The sequence below is a fragment of the Pecten maximus genome, chromosome 8 (assembly GCF_902652985.1).
Source record: "Pecten maximus chromosome 8, xPecMax1.1, whole genome shotgun sequence".
Lineage (NCBI taxonomy): Eukaryota > Metazoa > Mollusca > Bivalvia > Pectinida > Pectinidae > Pecten > Pecten maximus.
Genome location: NC_047022.1, coordinates 19650158 through 19673321, shown reverse-complemented (window position 1 = coordinate 19673321; position 23164 = coordinate 19650158). Strand labels below are relative to the sequence as shown.

Sequence of the window (23164 nt, the reverse complement as noted above, 5' to 3'; positions counted from 1 at the left end):
AGAAGATGATGACCAAGTATCTCCTTGTCATACCAGGTCCGACACAATGTAAATTTTGTTTCATATTTTGCCCATGTTTGATCAATTTGAAGTTGCCTTTGGAATAATGATTTTGTTTACAAATCTGTTTTATTTTTCATTTGTTTGCTATTACCTCATCAAACATGGCCATTTTGAGACAAAGTCTCATAGTAGTAGCTGGTGGCTACTTCACTGCTATGCCATGCTGTCAAGCAGAATTGGGGTAAAGTGACATGCCCATGGACACAATTATGGCAGCATAGGAAAGTCTGTGATCTCAGCTTAGTGAGAAACAGAAACTGCTCTTTAACCACATTTAACTCCAATTTTAATGCTCAACCAAACAATTGTGGCCCCTTTACTATAAAAATTAGTATCATTTTATATAGATTGTGTACACTAAGATTTACTTGTGTGTTAGTATTTGTCAATCTCCTCAATATACACCTGGTTACTATTGTTTGTTTAAGATTGTCCTGATAAAGGTATTGTGTTGGCTTTATTTGCATTTAGATTTCACTGTGAATTCTCAGAAAGTTATTTAATGCTTTCTCGACTTGTAAATTGAACCACTCTGAACATAACGAGCACTCAAAAATATGTTTAAATATCTTAATATGTGAAAATATCCTTAATGGGTTGAAAATTCCCATTTCACTTAAAGAAAATGCTACATGTGATACAACTAGTTACACATTTTATCCAGTACCAAACAAGCTTGGTTATGTTTCAAATGTATTTTATACAACATTTACTGGTTTCAGAAACATTTATATATATCTTTATTTAACTAGCATCTGTATAGCTACTAATATGTCTGAGAAAGAGATATATTCCGCAATACGCTGGTAGGTCTGTATATATAGTCTTTGTGTAGGAGTAATTTCTGACCCTTTAATATTTTCTCTGTTTTATGACTACCTGTCTAGAAGGAGTTATATTTCTGTCCCCATAATGTATTTGAACCTCTGTATATTATCAACTATACCTGTCTAGAAAGAGGGATTATCTTTTCCCCTTTAATATATTTGAACCTGTATAATGAATTCTTTTCTAGAATGCGAACCACCTGCCCTAAGGTGGAGATATTCCAATTTCTGTAATGCTTTTGAATGCCTGCAGTTCAGGAATACAGATTCTGCACAGGTCTCTGATATAGTTAGGCCACCTCTCTCTAAAGGACATAATTCTGTAATATGTTTGCTACATTATGCATTTGCGGACTACTTAAATGCACCTTGCTACTCGATTTTAAAGCAATGTATATTGTTACAAGAAATTTTAGGAATTCCTGGAATAAACACATTATAATCATTTCTATTTGCATCACTTGTATTGTCGTAAACTGTTTAAAAATTCTTAGTCTACTTATTTATACATCAAGTGTCTACTTTTTATCAGCTCAATCAGAAGCAAGTCTATTGAGACTATATATGTAACCCACTCTTCCTCATGCTGAAAGTCAATTGGTTGTTAGAATCCGATATTGTGTTTTTCTGATTTCAAGTAGGGTACAAGTTGTGTTACATCCCTGTTGGATATAAAACATCCTTGCCTAAGTAAATATATTTTCCCTATATTATGGGTATTATGATGCTGAAGGTTGAAGATCTTCAGTTTCCAGCTCATCCTTGTGCTGAAAGTCAATTTGTTGGTAAAAGTCAGATATTGTATTGTTCTGATTTCAAGTAGGATACAAGCTGTGTTACATCCCTGTTGGATTTACAATGTAAGGCATTCTTATTCAAGTAAATATATTTTCTCTTTATTATGAGTATTATAATACTGAAGTTCTTCAAAATTTAAAAAATATTCTAAATTGAAATTACAGAAGACAATTTCCCACAAAATCAAGAAATGCTATATGCATATTCTGAAGTATGAAGAATTATTTTAGCTTACAGAACCATTTTCTGATAAGTGGAAGTTTGTTTTAAAAGCCTTGAGAGACTTGTGTTTCAATATGCTATGTATGTAGTGTGTAGATATGCATTATATAAACATATTATTATAAGGGGAGCCTTGAGGGACTAGTGTTTCAATGTGCTGTGTTTGTGTTATATAATGTGCAGCAATGCATTATATAAATATATAGCCATCATCGCCCTTGTTCAGTCAACATTCTGATTACAATCTCCTCACATACAGCAGCCCTAACTATAAAATTTTGTACTTGATCGATTGATTGATAAAAAGTTTAACGACCTATCAACGTCTTTGGCCTTATAGGGCCTGACAAAGTATAAAAAAGGACATCAACAGTCTTCATACAATCAAGTCTATAGAGATTACAGTACGTAGAGTGGGTGTCAATGTTTACTTTGACATTAAAGAGGAAAAAAACATCAGATAAGCCATTGTATACTATGTCAACGACTGGCTCCCCGGAGTATTCTGATACTGGCTTATCTCCCCTTATTCTAAATTTAGGTTTGTTGGTATTCTTTGTATATATATATATGCATTATTGAAATTTGGCTATGTCAAACTTTTGTGAATTTCTGTAAGGAAAAAAAATTATTCGAAAAAAAATTACTAGATTAAGAATGATTTATTTTCAGTTTGTTTATAAAAGTCTTTTTCAGAAATTTTCCTAAAAATCCAGTGTCAATTTGCCGAAGATTTAATCGTAATAGCTTTAAATAAAATTCTGACAAGTGTTAAAACATTGAACTAATTCCATTTCAATGAAATATTTAAAATTGGTGTTTGTATATTAATGTAATATATTACTTCTGCATGTATCTGTACTATGGAAAAATCTAGTGTTATGCACAAGATGTGACTACATGTACTGTTACTGTTTCCTGGGTCTCACTCAAAAAGAATTCAGCTTTACTTTTTGTTTTAAAAAAAAAGTTGAATGTTGTATATATATATATAAACCCTCAATTATGTGCGCTCCTTCTGTGTCTAACTGATAAGAAGCTAATGTTATGGAATTATCGGAGCATCTTGATAACTATATGATATTGGTCTCTATTTATCTGTTCGGAATGGAGACATTCTACTAATATTGAACACAAGACCATATTTTTTAGCCAATTATCCAGCTATATATTGCTACCAGATGAAAGTCCAGACATATTTCTGTAAAACATTTGTGAGACCTTGTCAAATTTCCAGAACAAGGTTTCTATGAATTCTTTGGAAATCCCCTAGGATTTGTCAGTAGACTGTCCTTGGCATTGATTTGACCCAGTCCACTTCTGTCCAGAGGAATAACAGGGGTTATTGGGAAACACCTGTGGATATGATAAGGTAACTAGTATAGTGAGGTTGGGGATCAGAATTGTCTCTCTTGCCCAGAGTCTTGTCAGTTTACTATACATTCACAACATTTGAATACACAAAATCATTACACATGTAAACGATTTGAAAATATGTAAAAAAAAAAGTTGTAAGGGCTATAGGTAGTTAAGATTTTTCATTAATCTAGATTACCTATTTTTATCAAGAAGTGTATCAAATATTCAATATTAAGAAGCTACCTATGACTAGACTTGATAAAATTTTAGAATCATTATTGTTAAAAGGAAGGAAAGTAAAGGAACGACACTGACAATACAAGTGTAGTATATATACATATATAACATTGATTTGTGTGGGAGAGAGATAGTCTGAGGTGTGTTATCTTGTTAATTATGTACCTGTATGATATCAACGTGCCCTGATGTATGGCGCGTAGCTAGGTTATCTAAGAAAACTCAATTGGAAAATATCTCACAAAAAATTGTACAAAGCAGCGAGACACTGCTGTATGGGATTTATATTACATTGTGAATTTGAAAACTTTTTCATATTATATTAGTTATTGAAGAGATTCATCGGAATATATAGCTGCAGGTATCTGCCAACTTCAACAATTTTTCTGTGAGTTTGAGAACCTGTTTCTCATATTATATCAGTTATTGAAGAGTAAATTCATTGGAATAATATATAGCTGGTATCTGTCAACTTTACTAGTTTTTCTGTGAGTTTGAGAACTTGTTTCTCATAACTGTTGAAGAGTTACATTGAAATATTATAGCCAAAGTATCTGTCAACTTTAACAATTTTCCTTTGAGTTTGAGAACCTGTTTCTCATATCAACTGTCAAAGAATTTCACTGGAATATAGCTGGTCCATGTCAGCTTTAATAATTTTTCTGTGAGTTTGAGAACTTGTTTCTCATATTATATCAACTGTTGAAGAGTTTCATAGGAATATAGCTGCAGGTATCTGTCAACTTTACTAATTTTTCTGTGAGTTTGAGAACTTGTTTCTCATAACTGTTGAAGAGTTACATTGGAATATTAGCCAAAGTATCTGTCAACTTTAACAATTTTCCTTTGAGTTTGAGAACCTGTTTCTCATATCAACTGTTGAAGAATTTCACTGGAATATAGCTGGTCCATGTCAACTTTAATAATTTTTCTGTGAGTTTTAGGACCTGTTTCTCGTATTAAATAATCTATTTATTTATGTGGAATTATAGCTGGTAAGTCTACTTACGATACTGTGAGTTTGAGAAACTGTTTCTCATATTACCGTATTCGATCTAATAGCACACCCCAACCTTTTTTGAGAAAAAGGGGATTTGTGCACAAATTGAAAGATATAAAAACTTCCTTATCTTACGGATCTAGCTGCCAATATAATTTAGTCTTAATTCTCACCAAAGACTTAAAATTGTTTTTTTTTCAGCATCAACATATGTAAATGAAAAAAAGTGTCGTAAATATTTTCCCACACAATTTCACATGGAAACTTTTTCTGTTCATGGTTTTATTAAACACACTCCTTTTGTGTTTTAATAGTTGACAGTGTACTTATTAGGTCAATTACAGTATGTGATCAAATTGAAGCTAACTTTTTAAAATTTGCACTTTTAGTTTACAGATAACCTGTTTCTCATATAATGTAATCCATGAGGACTTAGTGATGAATTGTTAAAATTGTAGTTTGTTGACTTTCTATGAGTACATGTATACACATCAGGTAGCCGGACATCATATTAGTAGTTACATACCACTCTGACAATACTGGGAAAGGAAATGCTGTATGGAAAGGGAAGCCAGTCCACATCCTGATAGCTTAACTGTCTTAAATCAGTTTCTATTGTTTGATGAACTGTTGAACTTTTTATCAAGGTTGTTTTGAAAAGGTATATGTTTATTTACCTTTTGCATGTATAATACTTATACCTACTATTTCTTATATATCTTATGTCAAAAAGCATTGAGTTGCTGGAGAGTACGTGGCATATCAGCCTGTCTTCAGAATGTCTGTATGTATAATGTTTTGACTATTGTAGATATACTGACTTTAGTGACATAATTATATCGGCAGCCATTTTGTTTTTCATTATAACCAGGTTCATATTTTGTCTCATATTCTATCACAAACCTATTTTGCCTGTTGTCTTTGCAATATGCTTCGGTGAGGTAGCACTACAAAGTTGGCATCTGACTTCCTTGCTATCACTAGACAAACACAAACATTCACAACACCAATACATCTCGCATACACTATGATACAGTGGATGCCATCCTTAATGAATGCTGCAAAAACAGGAGGTCTTCCTTAAATGACCTTAGCTATTGATAGGATGTTAAACAACACTAAACCAAACTCTTTCAAGACATTGCCTTCAAAAAAATCAAAATTTAAACAGATGTTTCCATCTATAATGTTTTAATCTGTTTTAAGTTGTTTGTCATGAATTGTTCAGTTTGAATGATGAATGATGTTTGAATGATGAAACCGTGATGATGCTGTACTTCTTCATGTTTAATTACAAATTGTATATACAAAGTACATAGATTTATATCAGTAGTCAGTACATGTTCGGATCTAATGAGTACCTCATCCTAAGGGGCCGCTGTGGCAGAGTGGTTAAGGTGTCCCGATACTTTATCACTAGCCCTCCACCTCTGGGTCACGACTTCGAAACCTACATGGGGCAGTTGCCAGGTACTGACTTTAGGCCGGTGGTTTTTCTCCAAAACCTCAGGCACATCCTTAAATGACCCTGGCTGTTAATAGGACGTTAAACAAAAAACAAACCGAACAAACCAAACCCCATCCTACTGGCAAGGAATCTAAACTAGTCGCCTATATGGTCCTGAGTGTTTTAATCTTCCTCTCTGTCTGTGTTCCCCTTGTGTCTGTGTGTGTGCTCTCTTTTATATAAAATCCTCCATACAATTATGTTAAATCAGAATATCACATTATATAACAGAGATATATTTACAACCGTTTACTTTATATTACATTGGTTTTTGAATTGTTGGGATTGTTGATGTTAAAAGTAATGACATCCAGACTTCTCTTCTTCGTATTTGTTATTTATATACGTGTTATATATAAAAGGTATATGTTCATAGTAGTTACACATCCAGGTTAAATCTGCCCTCAAATGGCTAAAATAGATAGAGAGAAAGGGGATTTTTCTCTACTTTTCACTAAACTTGAATTGATAAACCTTTTGTATATATCTAGCATCACGGACAGGTGAGTGTTTTGTGATACTCAGGTAAATTTTGATAACCTAATCTGGCCTGCTATCAGTTGATGGAGTTAACAGGAAAATCAGTGTTGGGCAATTATATATGTAACAAGTGATAATATTCAATTCAGGTGATATCAGAACATTTGTAGAAAGTTGAATGTGATTTTTTTTTAATTAGTTGATGCTCTTGCGCTATTTGTGATTGAAAGGACCTTTCTACCAAAAACTTTTTAAAATTTGCTATGCAGCGAGATATTATGCCATTTATATTTCAGTTTCAATAAATCTTCAGTTACTTATTTTGGAAATGAACACATTTATTTCACCTACATTATAATAGCCATTAACACATGTAATTCACCTAAAGTGTACATTAAATTGAACATTTACCATCCAATCTGCACACAATATATTGACTCTTTTATTACTACTTTGACAGCCTGCTTAGTGTGTATGTACAGAAAATGTAATATATATATAGAACCATAATAAACCTAATTAGCCCACCTTATATAAACAGAATTCAACCATTCAAAAGTTATGATGCATTTACTTACATAGTATGCCCAAATGTGTTTATAATAATGTATGAGGCTTGGAGTTGAACAATATCAGATTTTTTTTTTCAATATCCAACAAACATACCATATTGAACCTTAGAGAGCCACTTACATATAACCTAGCTCTGACTCAATACAAGGGATGGGCTAATTTAATCGAGGGCATGCGCAGTGCCAGTGGAATAGCATTTGTAATTAACTGCAAAAGATCAGGATGGGCTTGATACCAGACATTCAGGCTTATTGACATATACATATATATATATATCTTAGCAATAGCATGAGTTAAATGTATATAAATCTAGATTAAATGTATTTTTGTGAATGGCTCTGCTCTGGTGTAGTTAAGTAGGCTAACATGTGTTACAGTTCAACTTCCAAACTAAACAGCTTCTTGTGATGGACAATTTAGTTATGTAATATTCACTTGATGGTTAATATGTAGATTTTGGTTTTACTATGGTACAGAAGTATCTATTTTACATAATTCATGGGTGGTTTAATTATTACAGAAGTCACCTAATTAAATCTTGATTAACTCAAGACACTAGAAAGTTTTCACAATATTTTTTTTTCTTTAATTATTTCATTTGGGTCTATTATTAGCTATTGGAAATCTCTATTACCATTTTACTAGTGGGGTGACACCTGAAGGATGTCACAGAAAGAATGAAGTGTAGTGAGGGGCGATAACTCTGTTCCAGCAGTTTTCATCAAAATCGCTCTCTATCTACATTTCGACCAATAAGATAAGACCTTGTGTTGTGGGCCGCCATAGCCGAGTGGTTAAGGTGTCCCGACACTTTATCACTAGCCCTTCACCTCTGGGTTGTGAGTTCGAAACAAACAAGGGGCAGATACCTTGTTCTGACTCTAGGTCGGTGGTTTTTCTCCGGGTACTCCAGCTTTCCTCCACCACGAAAACCAAGCACGTCCTTAAATGATCCTGGCATTTTATAGGACGTTAAAAAAATAAGTAAAACTGTGTTGTTGCCAAGAAAATGAAACCCATTAAGTTTAATTTGCTGTCCCATAATACCCCTATTTCATTGAAATCAAACAATATCTAAAGGATTTGGACCAATAATTATAAGAGGCTAGAAAATGGCGACCTTTTCGGTAAAATATAATTATTGTTAAGTGAGGTTATACAAGAGTAGCCAGTGTCCCATGATGTACCTACATACCAAATTTAAATTTCATTGCAATTGGACAATAACTAAAATCTTCGAAAATGAATACGTTCCGTTACCACACTTCATTCTTTATAATATTCTATCGTCAATTTATCCATCGGAATCCTGAGATCTCATTACCACGATAGTTAAGAAATAATTAACGATGATTCGTGTATTGTTGCAGGATATACAACGAGGACGAGGATATTTTGCAATTAAATTAATAACGAAGGCCGCAGGTCAAAGTTGATTATTTCTATTCTACCATGTACTGTTTAGTTCTGAGATCTATATAGAAAAACGGCAAAGAAACCCCGGAAAAACTTTACAGGCACTACAGTACTACAATCAAAAACATCTATGATATGGCATTGATTTTGAAAATTAAAAAAAAAGGATAAAAAAATAGGCCTTCGTAGGATTCGAACTCGCGTCTTGATAAAACATAGAAGAAGTCTAACCATTAGTCCATTCGGCTACAGTAACCGTATTACTTATTGGGTGAATATTAGATACATAACATTGTAACAGCCGTGACTCATAAACGTCTATTATTGACACGTGCGTGTATTACTGGAAAATAATCATGGTTTTTAACCAATCAAAACTGTCGTTGCATAGCAAACATGGTAGAATATTAAATAATTAATGAATTTCGTTGCTTATACTGCCATTCATTATATTTTAAAATTAATAAAGTATTTCTATTACTAAGTTTAAAATACATCTTGAGTATTAATACTAAAAAAACAATTCCACAAGTGTACACAAAATCCTAAACATCACTTCTGGTTATAACATCATATATTGGGACCGAGTTCACAATTAGCTTCGCTATATGTTTCATTGTGATATTAAAATTCATAATAAATTCCCAAAATTGCATTTACAACTTTCTATTTCACCTGGTCAAGACCAACATCTGAGAAACAAAATATAAAAGTTCAACACAGAATGTTGGACATTATCAGGAGATATCTGTCAACACATGTCAACAAATACCGATTGTATACATCCGGGTCAGGGGTAGAGGTCAAATTTACACCCAAAAGTGTGTTAACGACTTGCGCAACAAAACCGGCCAATCAGCTTGTGTTTCACCTGATCCAAGTCCCTTTGGAGAATGCGTTTCTCTGGTTTATAGCTGTTTACCCCGAGTAAATACATGTAACACATGAAACGTGTGTCCTTAGCGGAAACTGTTGCATCACGGACACGACAGAAAAATGAACTTAATGTACCATATATGACAAAACAAAATTAATCCTGTCTTTTGGATGGAGATATTTGTGAAAAATATATAAAAAAAAAAAAAAAAATGTGCAGAGAATTGTGTCGTTCGTATTTTCTCTGATATCGTAAAATTGTTAGAAATATTGGCAGTGACAGTAAAATACAACCAGCTCATCGAGCGCTATAAGTTCAATCAGACAAGCAGAACAGACTTAGTAATGTCACTCGTGACGTACGTCCGTACATGTAATAGACTCTCCGGAATGTGTGACGTCGCGGTACATAGTACCTATGTTTAAAATCCTATTGTGACCGTTCTGTGATAGATATAGAAAAACTAAAGATACTGTTTTCTTTGGAATTACATGTTCTTGTGATGTGTGGAGTTTCAATAAGATGGCTTTATGCGTTAGTTCTCTAGGCCGAGTTGTGCAGAAACCAGCAGTCAAAGTGTCGATTTTGGCGTGTTTGTACCAAAAATATCTCCATAACTAGATTATTCCCAGATATACGGGATATGCCTGGACATACATGTAGATCACACAGAGTTTTATAAGTGTGGAAAGTTTTATCAAAATGTATAGAGTCGCTTTTCAGTTAGCTCCGGCAAAGTGGTCTGAATTAGCCGCATGTACATTACGTTCCGGCCTTCAATACACTACATTCCACACATACTTGGTTACGTCACTGGTGACGTAACATCCGCCAACTCTCGATAAAATACAACCCTTTTTCAAAACCCTATTGTGGCCGTTCTATTAAAGATATAGAAAAAACTAAAGATTCCATTTTCTTTAGAATCCTCTCTACTTGTTATGTTTTGAGTTTCAGAATTTTTCATTAAAGCGCTGATTTTTAAGGACCGGTTAAACAGAAGCTACCGGTCAAAATGACGATTTTGGCATGTTTGACCCAAAATATCTCATAAATACGATTTCCCACAGGGATACCAGATACATCCAGACCTAGATCGAGCCGAGTTTTACAATCGTTCAAAGTATCAACCGAATTGTATGAGCCAATTTTTCTGTCCTCAAATCGCTATTATATCCGGCAAAATAGGCGAATTAGCTCGTAATACATTACGTTCCGTAAGGAACAATAACTCCGTTATCGCCCCTTACTACACTTCATTCTTTATTTTCAATCCAAATTATTCTTTTGGTATTAAGTTTTCTTGAAGCTTATAAAGCCTTTGTGTATTAGTACTTCAGACCAAGAAGAAATTCTTCATTACATAATGTATAAGGACCTTAATCTTGCTGAGTATCTAGGATTAAACAAACAATGTAATTGTGCAGATGCTCACCAAAGAAAAAAAACTTTAATATACAAACTATATATATATATTGCAGATGTTTTTTTATACATTTTTATTTCAGAGGCTTTAAAACTGTTATTTCTACATAAAATTTTCATCAGCCTGTAGCTGCTCGAATTGATCAACACTGAATTGTTGTGTTATGGGTTCATACAGCAATACTTTTCAAGAGGTTATGACTCATCATGATCAAGGCATCACTGTTTGGGGTGTTCATGCAAGCTCATCTGCAATAATCTTGTTTAAAATTTGTTGCACTAGAAATGATATTAAGATGAAAACCTCAAGAAACTCCCCCATGGACAGACAACCTTACACATTACTGGTGGTTTGGTATGTCACAATGACTTGTGCTTTGTCTGATGGCTGGGAGGAAAATTGTGGATCAATGAACTAGCTTGCCGAATTACATCATAAAAGACTCAAATTTGAAATGCCACATTTAACCCTTCTGGGGATTAAAAAAGGTTAATATTGTGTTCATGGGAACTTTTGATCTTTCTGTAGAAAATATTTCTTCCTTTTTGTAAAAATACAATTTGCTGCCGTGGATTTCCACCTCCAAACTAGCATTGGTTTTTTTTTATGATCAGATAGATTTCTTCACTCAATATGCCACTTACATCACTGATGTCACCCCTAGAAGGTCACACAACAGCTGCATGATACAATTTTCATTGTTTGCATATATACCATATATGTTAGAAAATTCCTGTTGTAAGCTACTTAATATCATACATATGGTATAAGATATCAAATATATAAGATTAACAATGTCTAGGTGGTCTTTATATATGAGTCTGACTTCTACCTTCTACAGCTCTCTGCTGTGAGGAAATATTCATTGATCTTTTAATTTTATAGACAATATCACTCTTAAACAAAAATCATATGCCATATCACAGACTAAGGGATGTTACTCTAACACTGATCACAGGCAAAGGGAGGTTATTCTGACACAAGCCAAGGGAGGTTACTCTGACACTTATAACAGACAGAGGGAAGTTACTCTGACACTGATCACAGGCAAAGAGAGGTTACTCTGACACTTAACACAAGCCAAGGAAGGTTACTCTGACACTAATAACAGGCAAAGGGAGGTTACTCTGACACTGATTACAGGCAAAGGGAGGTTACTCTGACACTTAACACAAACTAAGGGAAGTTACTCTTACATTTATCACAAGCTAAGGGAGGTAACTCTTAAAATCACAGAATTTAAAGGGAAGTTACTCTGACACTTATCACAGGCAAAGGGAGGTTACTCTTATACAAATCACAGACTATAAAGGGAGGTTACTCTGTTACTAATCACAGGCAAAGGGAGGTTACTCTGACACTAATCACAGGCAAGGGAGATTACTCATAACACAAATCGCCAGTGAATGGCAGGAAAGTGTCATTTAAGTATTGACAGTAGAGAAATTAGAAAATTCCATCAGACCCATATAGATTAAGACCCCCAAAATTGACATGTGTGGAATACACCATTAATGTAGGTCTACACCTAAAAGTCAAATATCCTGATGTACTTGCCCCATTATCTTAATTGTACAGTAATCAGATTCAAAGCTCCTGGAAATGAATGTTTGTTAACCACTGCTAAAGGTTACTACTATTTAATCAGTGTGTCTTCTACAGCAGTGTAGTTAGATATTTTACAAAATAATGAGCTCAAACATTCTTAAGTTTTTTTTCAATTTCAAAAAAAAAAAAACACATTCATTGGATGGCTGTTCTCAGTCTGGTAATCCCCCTAACATACTGGGACAACTTTGTATTTCTTTGAAGATTTGTTTACCAGAATTTACTAATAATCATGGTGTACAAGAAAAATTAACACAGAAATCTGACTCATTGCTAGCTATCCTTCCCTCCCTTGAGACATGGGAAGTGGACATGATGTTCTTAGGTATTGAAGCAGTTAAATTGAATATCAGATGGTACCCTTTCTTAATGACAAAACAAACAGGTTTGCAACAGTTTGATAAATCTGTGTTATGATAATGGAGGCTGAGTGTGTCAATTAGTTGATGATGTATAGCTAGTAGTACATGTGTATATCATTATCAGTTCCCTCCTCCCCCTGATAATCTCCACAATCAACATGACTTCTTAGCTTCAGAAATCTTTAAAATATCTAAAAGTTTGACTTATTGTTTAACCAGATTTTACATGTGTTGAATTTTTACTTTTTTTTTTTTTTTTTGAAAATCTGTCAATTTTGCTGCAAATATTTTCAGAATATTGACGAAGAAAAGTTTTATTAGTGTTATATTTGAAAATAATTGGAAGCTGTCAATACTTTCAAGTGGCAAAGAGTAGTCTTTCTGATATGTAGTGCTATGATACAGTGCATCAAAGACACTGTGGCCTTTTGGAAAGGGAGTGAGGCATTACAGGATCCAAAACAGCTGAAATTTGACTCAGCCTTAGAATGAAACTTTATCCCTTCAACAGTAAGTGTTTAGGAGATTCTTACTGGATTACTGCATTCCATAGCAAGTTACACACTACACACATCCAAAATTTGGCAAACTAGAAAGTTTCACTCCACCATTTGAGCGATAGTGAAATGAGTCTGGACTTTCGAACTTTTCTCACGAAATTATGGGTAACAAGGTGTCAAAAAAGTGTTCCTGCTGTTGTGGTAAACACAGATATCGACAGGTAGGTCAGGTTTTATTAATCAATTATTATTACGTCAGCCTGACATGGTTCATTTATCATATTCCTTCCTTTTATACAGTAAAAGCTGATATTTTTTTTAATTTGAATTGAAAAGTGTCTGTATTGTTTGTTGAGATATAAGGATAATACTGGTGTTAGGACATTTCTAAAGTCTCATTTCCAGTTATTTTGCAAAGTTATAAATTGCCAAATGAGAATTTTTTTCCCAGTAAAATGGTAACATTAGAGGGATAATGGGGAACATTGATAGAACTTTCTGTTTCATGTGTGTCTTCGCTGACAAAATACCTTTGAAGATTTGGAATTTAGATTACCTCATTGGGTAAAATATACATATTTGGGAATAATAACCTGGATATAAATTTGGATCCAATTTTAAATAGTGCAGTAGAAGCACTGATTTCTCATCTTGATTTAAGAAAATGTTTTACACTTAATAGGGTATGATTTTCTTAAGTTTAGGAATATTTGCCTTAAAATCATTAGTTCCCTACTGATGGTCTGGTTGCATTAAGTTTGAAACCCAAGTGGGGCAGTTGCCTGGTACTGACCATATATGTAGGTCTGTGGTTTTTTCTGGGTATTCACCTTCAAAACCAGGCACGTCCTTTAAATGACCCTGGTTGTTAATAGCACGTTAAACAAAATAAACCATGGGGGAACTATTAGTCTCCATCCATGGTGTGAGTATGTCCATATGTATGTAATGGCAAAGATTATGTCAGAAATCTAACAGCTTCATTCCATGAGGGATTTTGATCAAACTTCAAACTATGATAAATTTTGTGATATCTCGGACAAGTTTGAATTTCATGTTTTTATGATTAATGTTGTTTCTTGATTTCCAATTAGAAAATTTAAGAATTTTCTGTAGGAACTCAGAAGGCCTAGTTTAATTGTTACTATTATATTTCCAGGGGTAAAATAACAGGTAAAAGATTCAGTTAATCTTTTTTGTTTTTTCATAAAAAATGTTTTTGATACATGATACTCTAATGAACGTTTGTTTACCCCAGGAAATTGTAGAATCTAATCTGAGGTTTTGGCTCCAACTTTTGAAATGTTTCGTATCCCTCAGGTGTCAGAGTATAGATAACCCTGCATGTATGTTAGATTTCTGTAACTCATCCAAATGTTGCATGTATATCAGATCAGGTCAGACTAAATAAGAATAAAGGTAGGCTAGTTAACTACAGGGATGAGAGCAGCTGTATAAAACAAGTCTTGAAATCCCAATTTGTAGTGTGTTTTCTATGATGAAATATCAAAATTAACATTACAGCCAACAGCCAACTTAGCGATGTTGTACACATAAGAAATCTGCTTTAAACCATGTTTCGGGGTTAATTGACAGTCAAGGTCAAAGTTACTTTTTAGAGTTAAATTGAAAATTATCAATCCAATTCAGTATTAAATATCACTTACTCTACAAGTTTATTGCAAGTGATATCAATGTATTTGATTTGCATCAATACCTCAAATGGGTTCATATATGTTTCAGAGTTTCAAAGTCAATTATTAAGGTAATAATTTGGTACTATTTATAGAAAATTTTCAAACAATGATTATTTGTAGCAATGTGTGTGTATTCATGTCTTTTAATTGTCTTATGGACATTATTTTTTAGAGTTTCATACAAAATGAAACCATAGAAACAACTTGTAAAAGGTATTTTGACCAATGCTGTGTGGGAACAACTAATTAGAAACGGATCTGTCATGATACATCTAAACGCCAAACATACAAGTATTATAAACTGCACACTGTCATTCTAGGGTGACTGCGGTAAATCCTAATGTGTACAGACCTTACTTGCATGTCTTTGATCGCTAATAAGTGGATTGGCTTGAGGATGTAACAATATTGACCTGTGCAAGTCTTAATATATATCGTTTGTGTTGAGCACTTTACATGTATGTATACAAGGTTACTGGGGACAGTCAACATAATCTGTATTTTTACATCAGTTTATCAGCAGACATTCAACAAACAGTTGAGTAACTACTGTATTTATCCTGTAATATTTTTAGTCCAGGTGACCAGCGCTTTGACACCGAGTCCAAGAGTCAGGACTTATATGACATTAGGACCAAAATATGGGACAACATTTCTTAGCAATATCGGTGTGGGGAGGCTTATTACTGAACTACAAAATAAAATTATGTTTTGTTTGCTGTGTGTTTTGCTACAGATGTAAGCGTGATGGATAAATACAGTACATGTAATACATATATAATTAAGAAGGAACTCGTAGGCGCCATACATATATGCTTTATCCGTTATCACATCATGCAGTCTCCAGACCAACTTTTGAAAGACCAAAAAATAAATTAATTCAGTTTGATGTTTTCTTTGTTTTCCTAGCTTTGGTCCTTTATATGTACATGTATATTTATCATTTCATTATGTAACGCTGAAAGTAGGATATTGATTTAACAAATTCTACAACAAATGTGTGAGAAAAAACAGCAGATCATTATGTAATCATATTACCTATCTATCTATGGTATAATTATGTAGGGTTAATGTGAGGGAGGGTTGTGAACAGTGACAAAATTAATGGTAGTTAGCCAGGAAACTGCCAGGAAAAGATCATTTAAGTTGCGAGATAAGATAGGGAATGGCCCGGAACTTAGAACTTTATGTAAAGAATACTTATATTTACATTACTAGACAGGGTGAGCCATTTGTTGCTATAGGGAAAGATAACTCATTCTCACATGGGTTAGGTAAATGGGAAAATCCCTGCATGTACCCCAAATCAATCCTATGTTTTTTTGGATGAGATAGATTAATGTTTATTCAAACTGGAATTAATTTATTTCTAAGTAGCTATAATTGTGAGAAAATTGATGTGAAGGCAAGCCTCTGTCTATGGATCAGATTCGTGTAAGAATTAGCTGTTAAAATTTTCCCACTATATACCTAGTTATTTGTGTCCCATTTTAGCTGTACAGAATTTCTCAGTCAGGTTGTGACAGGTTGCAAATGCTGACCTTCTAAACTGAGGATGACGTCACAATACCTGGATTACATTAATATTGTTTGCATTAGATGTTTACCGTAAATATTCGGGTATAGTGCGCACTCGCGTATAGTGCGCAGGTACGTTTTTGAGGTTCATTTTCAAAAAAAATTATTAAATTAACAATTGTTTTTTTCAATATTCAACTGAGCGGTAGAAATCTAGATGAATTCTAAAGCATGAGATGATAGGAATTTGTAACTTATGAAAGCTTATTTACCACATTTAATTGGAATCACCGGTCAGATTTGACACATTGGATTGACAGGTTGTTTACATTATACCGCGACAGGCCTAGTCAGCTTGCAAATTGTAGCGGTCCCATCTACGCTGTTGTACAAACAAAATAATTAATCCTACCCTCAATTACCTTGTGATTTTCACGCAGGTATGATCTCTTGTGTTGTCTGTCCACGAACATACAAAGCTAATTAAGCTCAATTATAACAAGATTGACTAGTAAGCTGACTGCTACGTAATGTAATGTAACACAGGCCGCCATTTTGTATACAGTACGGAAACAAGTCTGCTGTCGTCGTGCTGGTCACAACTTTTATGTCAATGAATTAACATGTGTAATGGATAAATCTACAGTGCAGACAATAAATAAGAGTACCCCGGAAGTTTTCAGTCAGATCGTATTTTATATGGCCAGTTGGTCAGTGACTGCCGCATGAGATCAAGGCATTAGTGTTACCCTTGCCTTATTGCGCGTGCGTGCTGTTACAGCTTCCGTAAATAAACAAGTTGAACGTTATCAGTTTCTGGCAGCACTCTGGATTAATAAGATGATTAATTTAGATGTATGAAATAACTAAGTACTGCTATATCATTTCAAGTTTTGTTTGATGTTAGTTGAGATGTTATACATCGTTTTGGACTTGAATACGGGAACATGCTCAAGTGAGATCGTATGTGTACGGAACGTGTGGCTCACGATCGACTTAGATAAATCCACGTAATTGCTGATAAATACACAATTTCAAGGAATTAAACATCAAAATAACTATTCATTTCTTTGATTATTTGTTAACTATTACTTTCTAAATGCTTTATATATGTAATATATATATATATAAGTATTAAATCAATCCTGCTGTGAAAGGAAACGATCACAAATCTCAGTCAAATCACATTCATTCTGACTGGGAAAAGGCTTGTACTTGCGTATAGTGCGCAGTGGTCTTTTTCACTTGTCAATTTTTGAAAAAAAGTGCGCACTATACGCGAATATTTACGGTAATTGTCTTCCATGTTTGCTGTGATGGTGTAGTTATGAAGATATGTATGCAAGCAGCATTATGAATTGTCTGTTAATCAGGAGTAATAAGAGTAAGTCGGTTAACGTCATATGACATAGTATGTATTGGCTCCTCCTCCTCCTCCTCCTCCTCCTCCTCCTCTTCTTCTTCTTCTTCTTCTTCTTCTTCTTAACGTCATATGACATAGTATGTATTGGCTCCTCCTCCTCCTCCTCCTCCTCCTCCTCCTCCTCCTCCTTCTTCTTCTTCTTCTTCTTCTTCTTCTTCTTCTCCAAGAATTAAGTTTCAAGGGGCTTGGTGGCTAGGTAAACAAAAAACATTTGGATTAATCAGTCTGGTTTACCATGATATCACAACAATGAATTATGATCTTGCATGTAATATAAATTGATGTTGCTTTCATTTCTTAAAGTGGTGCTTTCTTGAAATAGATAAAAGAACAGAAAGTATGACCCACACTATTGAGATGAATGGTCACGATATACTAGATATTAAGCCCTAACTGCAACAACACATAATCACAAGGCTGTGATATACATGATGTCAGGTCCTAAGTGCCTATGACAGTACAGTGATATGTACACCTGTGTATTGTTTAACACCCAATAATCACAGGTAAGGTCACCACCATGCAGTCTAATTATCTGTTGCCATGCCTGATTGGGTGATGGAGTGTTACCGTGGTGATAGGTCTGGACAGGTTGACAAGTAAATAGAGATGCATTGTGACTCATCCTTCACCTGATTTATCTGTTGTTGTGGGACAACTCTGGTCTCCTGACCATTATCCATGGCTTATGTTTTGAGGAAAGTCTGAGGTATTGTATGATAGTGGATGTGTGACTATATATATTATCATCCTTAGATTAGCCTGAGGAAGCTTCATTCCATGAGGGATTTTGATCAAACTTCACACAATGATGAAGGACAGTAATATTTCGGACAAGGTCGAGTTTCAGAGTTTTTAGAAAAGATCTTAAGCTGTGAGGCGGCTCTGTAATCCATTGTTCATCCATGTCAACCTTAATTCATTCAAATGACTTCTTAAGATTCAAGAGGCCAATGAAGAGACCTGCTATTGAGCCTGTACTGGCATGTTGCTAATGAAGGGCTACCATTAGTTTGTTCAAATGGATGACTTTGACCTATATTCAATGTTACAGGGGTCAAATATGCTAAAATCTTTAAACAACTTCTCAATAACCAGGAGCCTATGAACCTGATATTGGGCCAGTAGCATGCATGCTGTAGTAAATTAATTGCTACCATTTTAGTTTGTTCAAGTGAATGAACTTGACGGTTTAAGGTCAAGGCCACTTACTATATTTAGCATGGCCAGTAAAAGGACATATATATATATAGAAATATATTAAGTGTGTAGGTAATCCTATAGATAATAACAAGTATTGAAGTAGTTTGTGTTTATAATTATTGATGTCATTCTGGTAGACAGGGAATATCTGGACTATTATATTAAGTCTAATTTACAACATTCTGTACTATTTCATTGTTCATTAAGGGTCAAGTGTATATTTCTGTCAAATGTTTGATGTCTCGGAGAAGAATATTGTACTATATTGTTTGTATCTTCAGACTTGTCAAACAGGCATCTATTACCAGGAGGGCCTATATGACAACATTGAAAAGATGAATTTTAAAAATAATAACACTGCTGCCATGTTTTTTTCTGGCGGCTCTTTGGGATGCATTTTGAGTCCAACTCCCAGTTGATAGAATTTGTTATTAAAGCCAAATACCAAAAATTTACAGTTTACAGTATGCCCCAAAATTTCCTTCCACATTCACTCTTCTAAAACAAGGCCTTCTCAGTCTCAACCCCTGATCCCAGGCAGTGATCTGGGCCTTAGAGGAATCGAGTCCTTGTCCATTTGGCTGTGCCCCTGTCAGAGTCCCATTTGTCCCACTGATCTGTCTAAACCCCTTCAGGCTCTGTAAGTGGGACCCAGAAGAGAGAGTTAATTTGCCAGGTCTTCTCTTGCTGTGCCCCTGTCGGAGTCCCATTTGTCCCACTGATCAACCCTTCAGGCTCTGTAAGTGGGACCCAGAAGAGAGAGTATTTTGCCAGGTCTTCTCTTGCTGTGCCCCTCTATTTTGATAAAAGTTCTGTTGGTGGATTTCTCCAGGTGCTGGCCCTTATCTCCAGAAACAGAATTTACTGGGAGGTCTGGTGTCAGCATTTCATATTATGATTTGATGTATAGAGCATTTGGAGCACCCCAGTTTGTACATAAATAAATATATATCACATCATTATGCCACATGCATTCAATGTAGATTTGACAGATTTTATAAGACTGAAATGTAGTAAATGTCCCAAGTATAATAAAAGCTTAAATGTGGTAAATATCCCAGGGATGCGATCACTTGTTCATAATACATAATAAAGAATTTAATGTTGTAAGCGTCCCAAGGATGTGATCACTACGCTAGCTTATAATGTTAATCTTAGATATGATAAACATCCCAAGGATGCAATCAATAGCTTATAATCAGAGCTTAAATGTAGTAAATGTCACAATGATAGGATGCATCACTTGTTCAAAACTGAATGTCTATAATAGAAGCTCATTTGCAATTGATGTTCCTTATATTTGTCATACTATGGGAGTATATCTGTCATTACAAAAATGATTATCTTGAGGCTAAAAATAGACAAGATGATAGATTTGATGTTGTCTTGTTTATGGTGATATTTCCAAACATAGTCTAGGTCATTGTTAGATTAGTGTGGCCATGTCTTAGTGTTTGGCATTTATACAATTAGTTGTCGGACTTTGTGACCATTTGTAGAAAATGTAAAATTGTTTTCTGACATAGTTATGGTACTTATATTTAATATAATATATTTTATATACTGGTGTGAATAAATATATGTTAGTCAATCAGCCATGATTGGCAGTGCATGAAGTTCAATCAGCCGTGACTGGCTGTGAGGTTCAATCAGCCATGACTGGCTGTGAGGTTCAGTCAGCCATATCTGGTCAGGTTCAAACACATATAATTTTAGTGAACAGTACAAAACAAACAAACAAATGACTTTCTTAATATGACACTTGGATTCCAGAAATCTTTAAATAGTCTTTAAGAATTAATTTCAGATAAAATTTTCAAGTGTTTAATTTTTGTAAGTCATTAACAACATGATATAATTGATAACTGGTGAAATCAATTAGCTCCATAAAGTCATAAACTATACTACTAGTTTGGTGTGGATACATTGTATTGTGTGTAATTATATTCACTGGAATAAGAGGCTGTTTGTTGACATGTTGATGTATATATCTACACAAAACGTATATGATACATTTCATTCGAATGGACACTTGCATTTTTTGTCATTTTATTGCGCAGAACTGATGGATTCATATCTGCAGCTGTGAATTGTTTATGTATATTGCCGTGTAGGCTTAGTCTGCCATATCAATTATGTGAAAAACTTATAGCGTTCTCAGATATCTGTTGGATAAGGAATAACTATGCTGACATATTCTGATATATGTTTCAATGAATTCAAGAGCAAAAGCATTTTTTTGTGAATGATAATGCAGACCGTACTTGCATTGGTATATATCAATGATCCTCTTGAAAGCACTAATTGACCTATTGACCTAAAATTATCCATTTGAAAGATACTCATTCATGAATTGATGACCAATTTGTACTTTATACACAAGAATTGATGATCTATTTTTAAAAAAGTACGTAAAAAAAATGATGACCGCTTTGAAAGGTGCACAAGAATAGATGACTGTTTTTAGAGGATGTAGCTCAATATATTGTACTCTAAAATCGATGCTAATATTTACACTTGAATTATAACCACACAAAAAAAAATCCATTGACTGTTTAAAAAAACTCCAACATAAATGTGATAAGTTGATGCTAACATAAATGTCTTACATATTTTAATTTGAAGTTTGAACCTCTTAAACTTTGTGACCTGCTTTGTTTGTATATGGTGCTTGTAGATGGTTCTGGTAAAGTAGTACTCTATGTTATTGTTGTTTAACTTATGTTACATATACAGTCAAGTCTCTTTATCATTTATCCAACAATAAGCCCATGCCTGGTAATAAGCCCGGATCCATTTCAGTTAATATATATATATATATTCAGGGTTTGTCAGGTGACACGTATGTGACACACTTTCCTTTCACCTAGCTATATTGTATAGGCGGTCGGGGCTCATTTCCCCAATCAGACGTGAAAAGGTATGGGGTCTGTGATGTTGGTTTTCCGGGTACTCCGGTTTCCTCCCATAGTAAGACCCCTTGTGCCTCTCTCACCGGGCCAACTAAGCATGATCAATATAATTTGCTATGACTTGTTTCACAATTTTTGTAGAATAAATTAAGTTTGCATTTAATATAATTCTGTAAAGATACTAACAAATGTTGAACTATCCTGCTAAAAGCCTCCGTATCAATATACACAGAGTCAAAATGTGTGTTGACACCCTGTGCTCATTACAGGATAAATCATGTTATCCAGCTGCCACAATTACAAATTAAATATACAACCTATTTTCAAGAAAAAGTTCATAGAAGTGAATTTGGCTGAAAATATCCAAGCTTGCCATGGAATACACAAGATCTTAGTTTACATTATGTAAACATACTGTCGTTGGCCCTCTCTGATGGTAAAGTCGGCTAGACACTGATGGTGATTGCCTGTCAAATAAAAACAAGCTGGTAGATAATAATTAAACAAGGATTGTGTTATTTACCAGGCATGAGCGTATTTAGGTCACATTGATAGATCTAGAGTTTAATAACATATATTTTTTGTCTGACCATTTTGAAAAAGTCCTAATAATTATATATAGCTTTGAAACCCATAAATTTTCATAAGCAGTTTATTTCTTGTGGAGATAACTCAAAAATTATTCATGAATATTTATCAATATTGGTATGACCTTGAAATGACCTTATTAGTTTACTTACCTTGGCTTTATATTAACAGGAGACATCCGATAGCGAGCCAACACTGAAGAAGTGGACAGTGACCTCTGGACCAGATTCGGACACTGTCCAGCCTGTCGGGCGACCTGACCTTCTTGACTTTGCCAAGGACACTCGGACATCGAAAAAGGAAGACGACATGGCAGATCCGAAAAGAGGCAAAATGAACAGGGTGAGAATTTTGAGCACGTTGACAGAAATAGCATGGCTATATATAATAACAGTGAATGTGATTACCTAAACAACTGTGTTAGTTTAGTCTGTAAAATATATTTAACATCAAAGAGTTACATTATTTCGCTTTGGATATTATTTTTTCTTTTGTCGTTATTGTTGGGAGATATATATCTATGAAGAAAGCATGCTGCATGTGCCAGTATGTTGAAAGGCTATTAAGC

General features: G+C 34.3%; 1 protein-coding gene across 1 annotated transcript in view; it reads left to right on the top strand.

Moving 5' to 3' along the window:
• LOC117332182 overlaps positions 1-23164 on the top strand; it is a 91681-nt gene that overhangs the window by 13048 nt on the left and 55469 nt on the right. The window contains exon 4 of the mRNA XM_033891065.1: positions 22768-22938. Within this exon, the coding sequence (XP_033746956.1) occupies positions 22768-22938 (171 nt within the window). The remainder of the gene's footprint in view (positions 1-22767; positions 22939-23164) is intronic.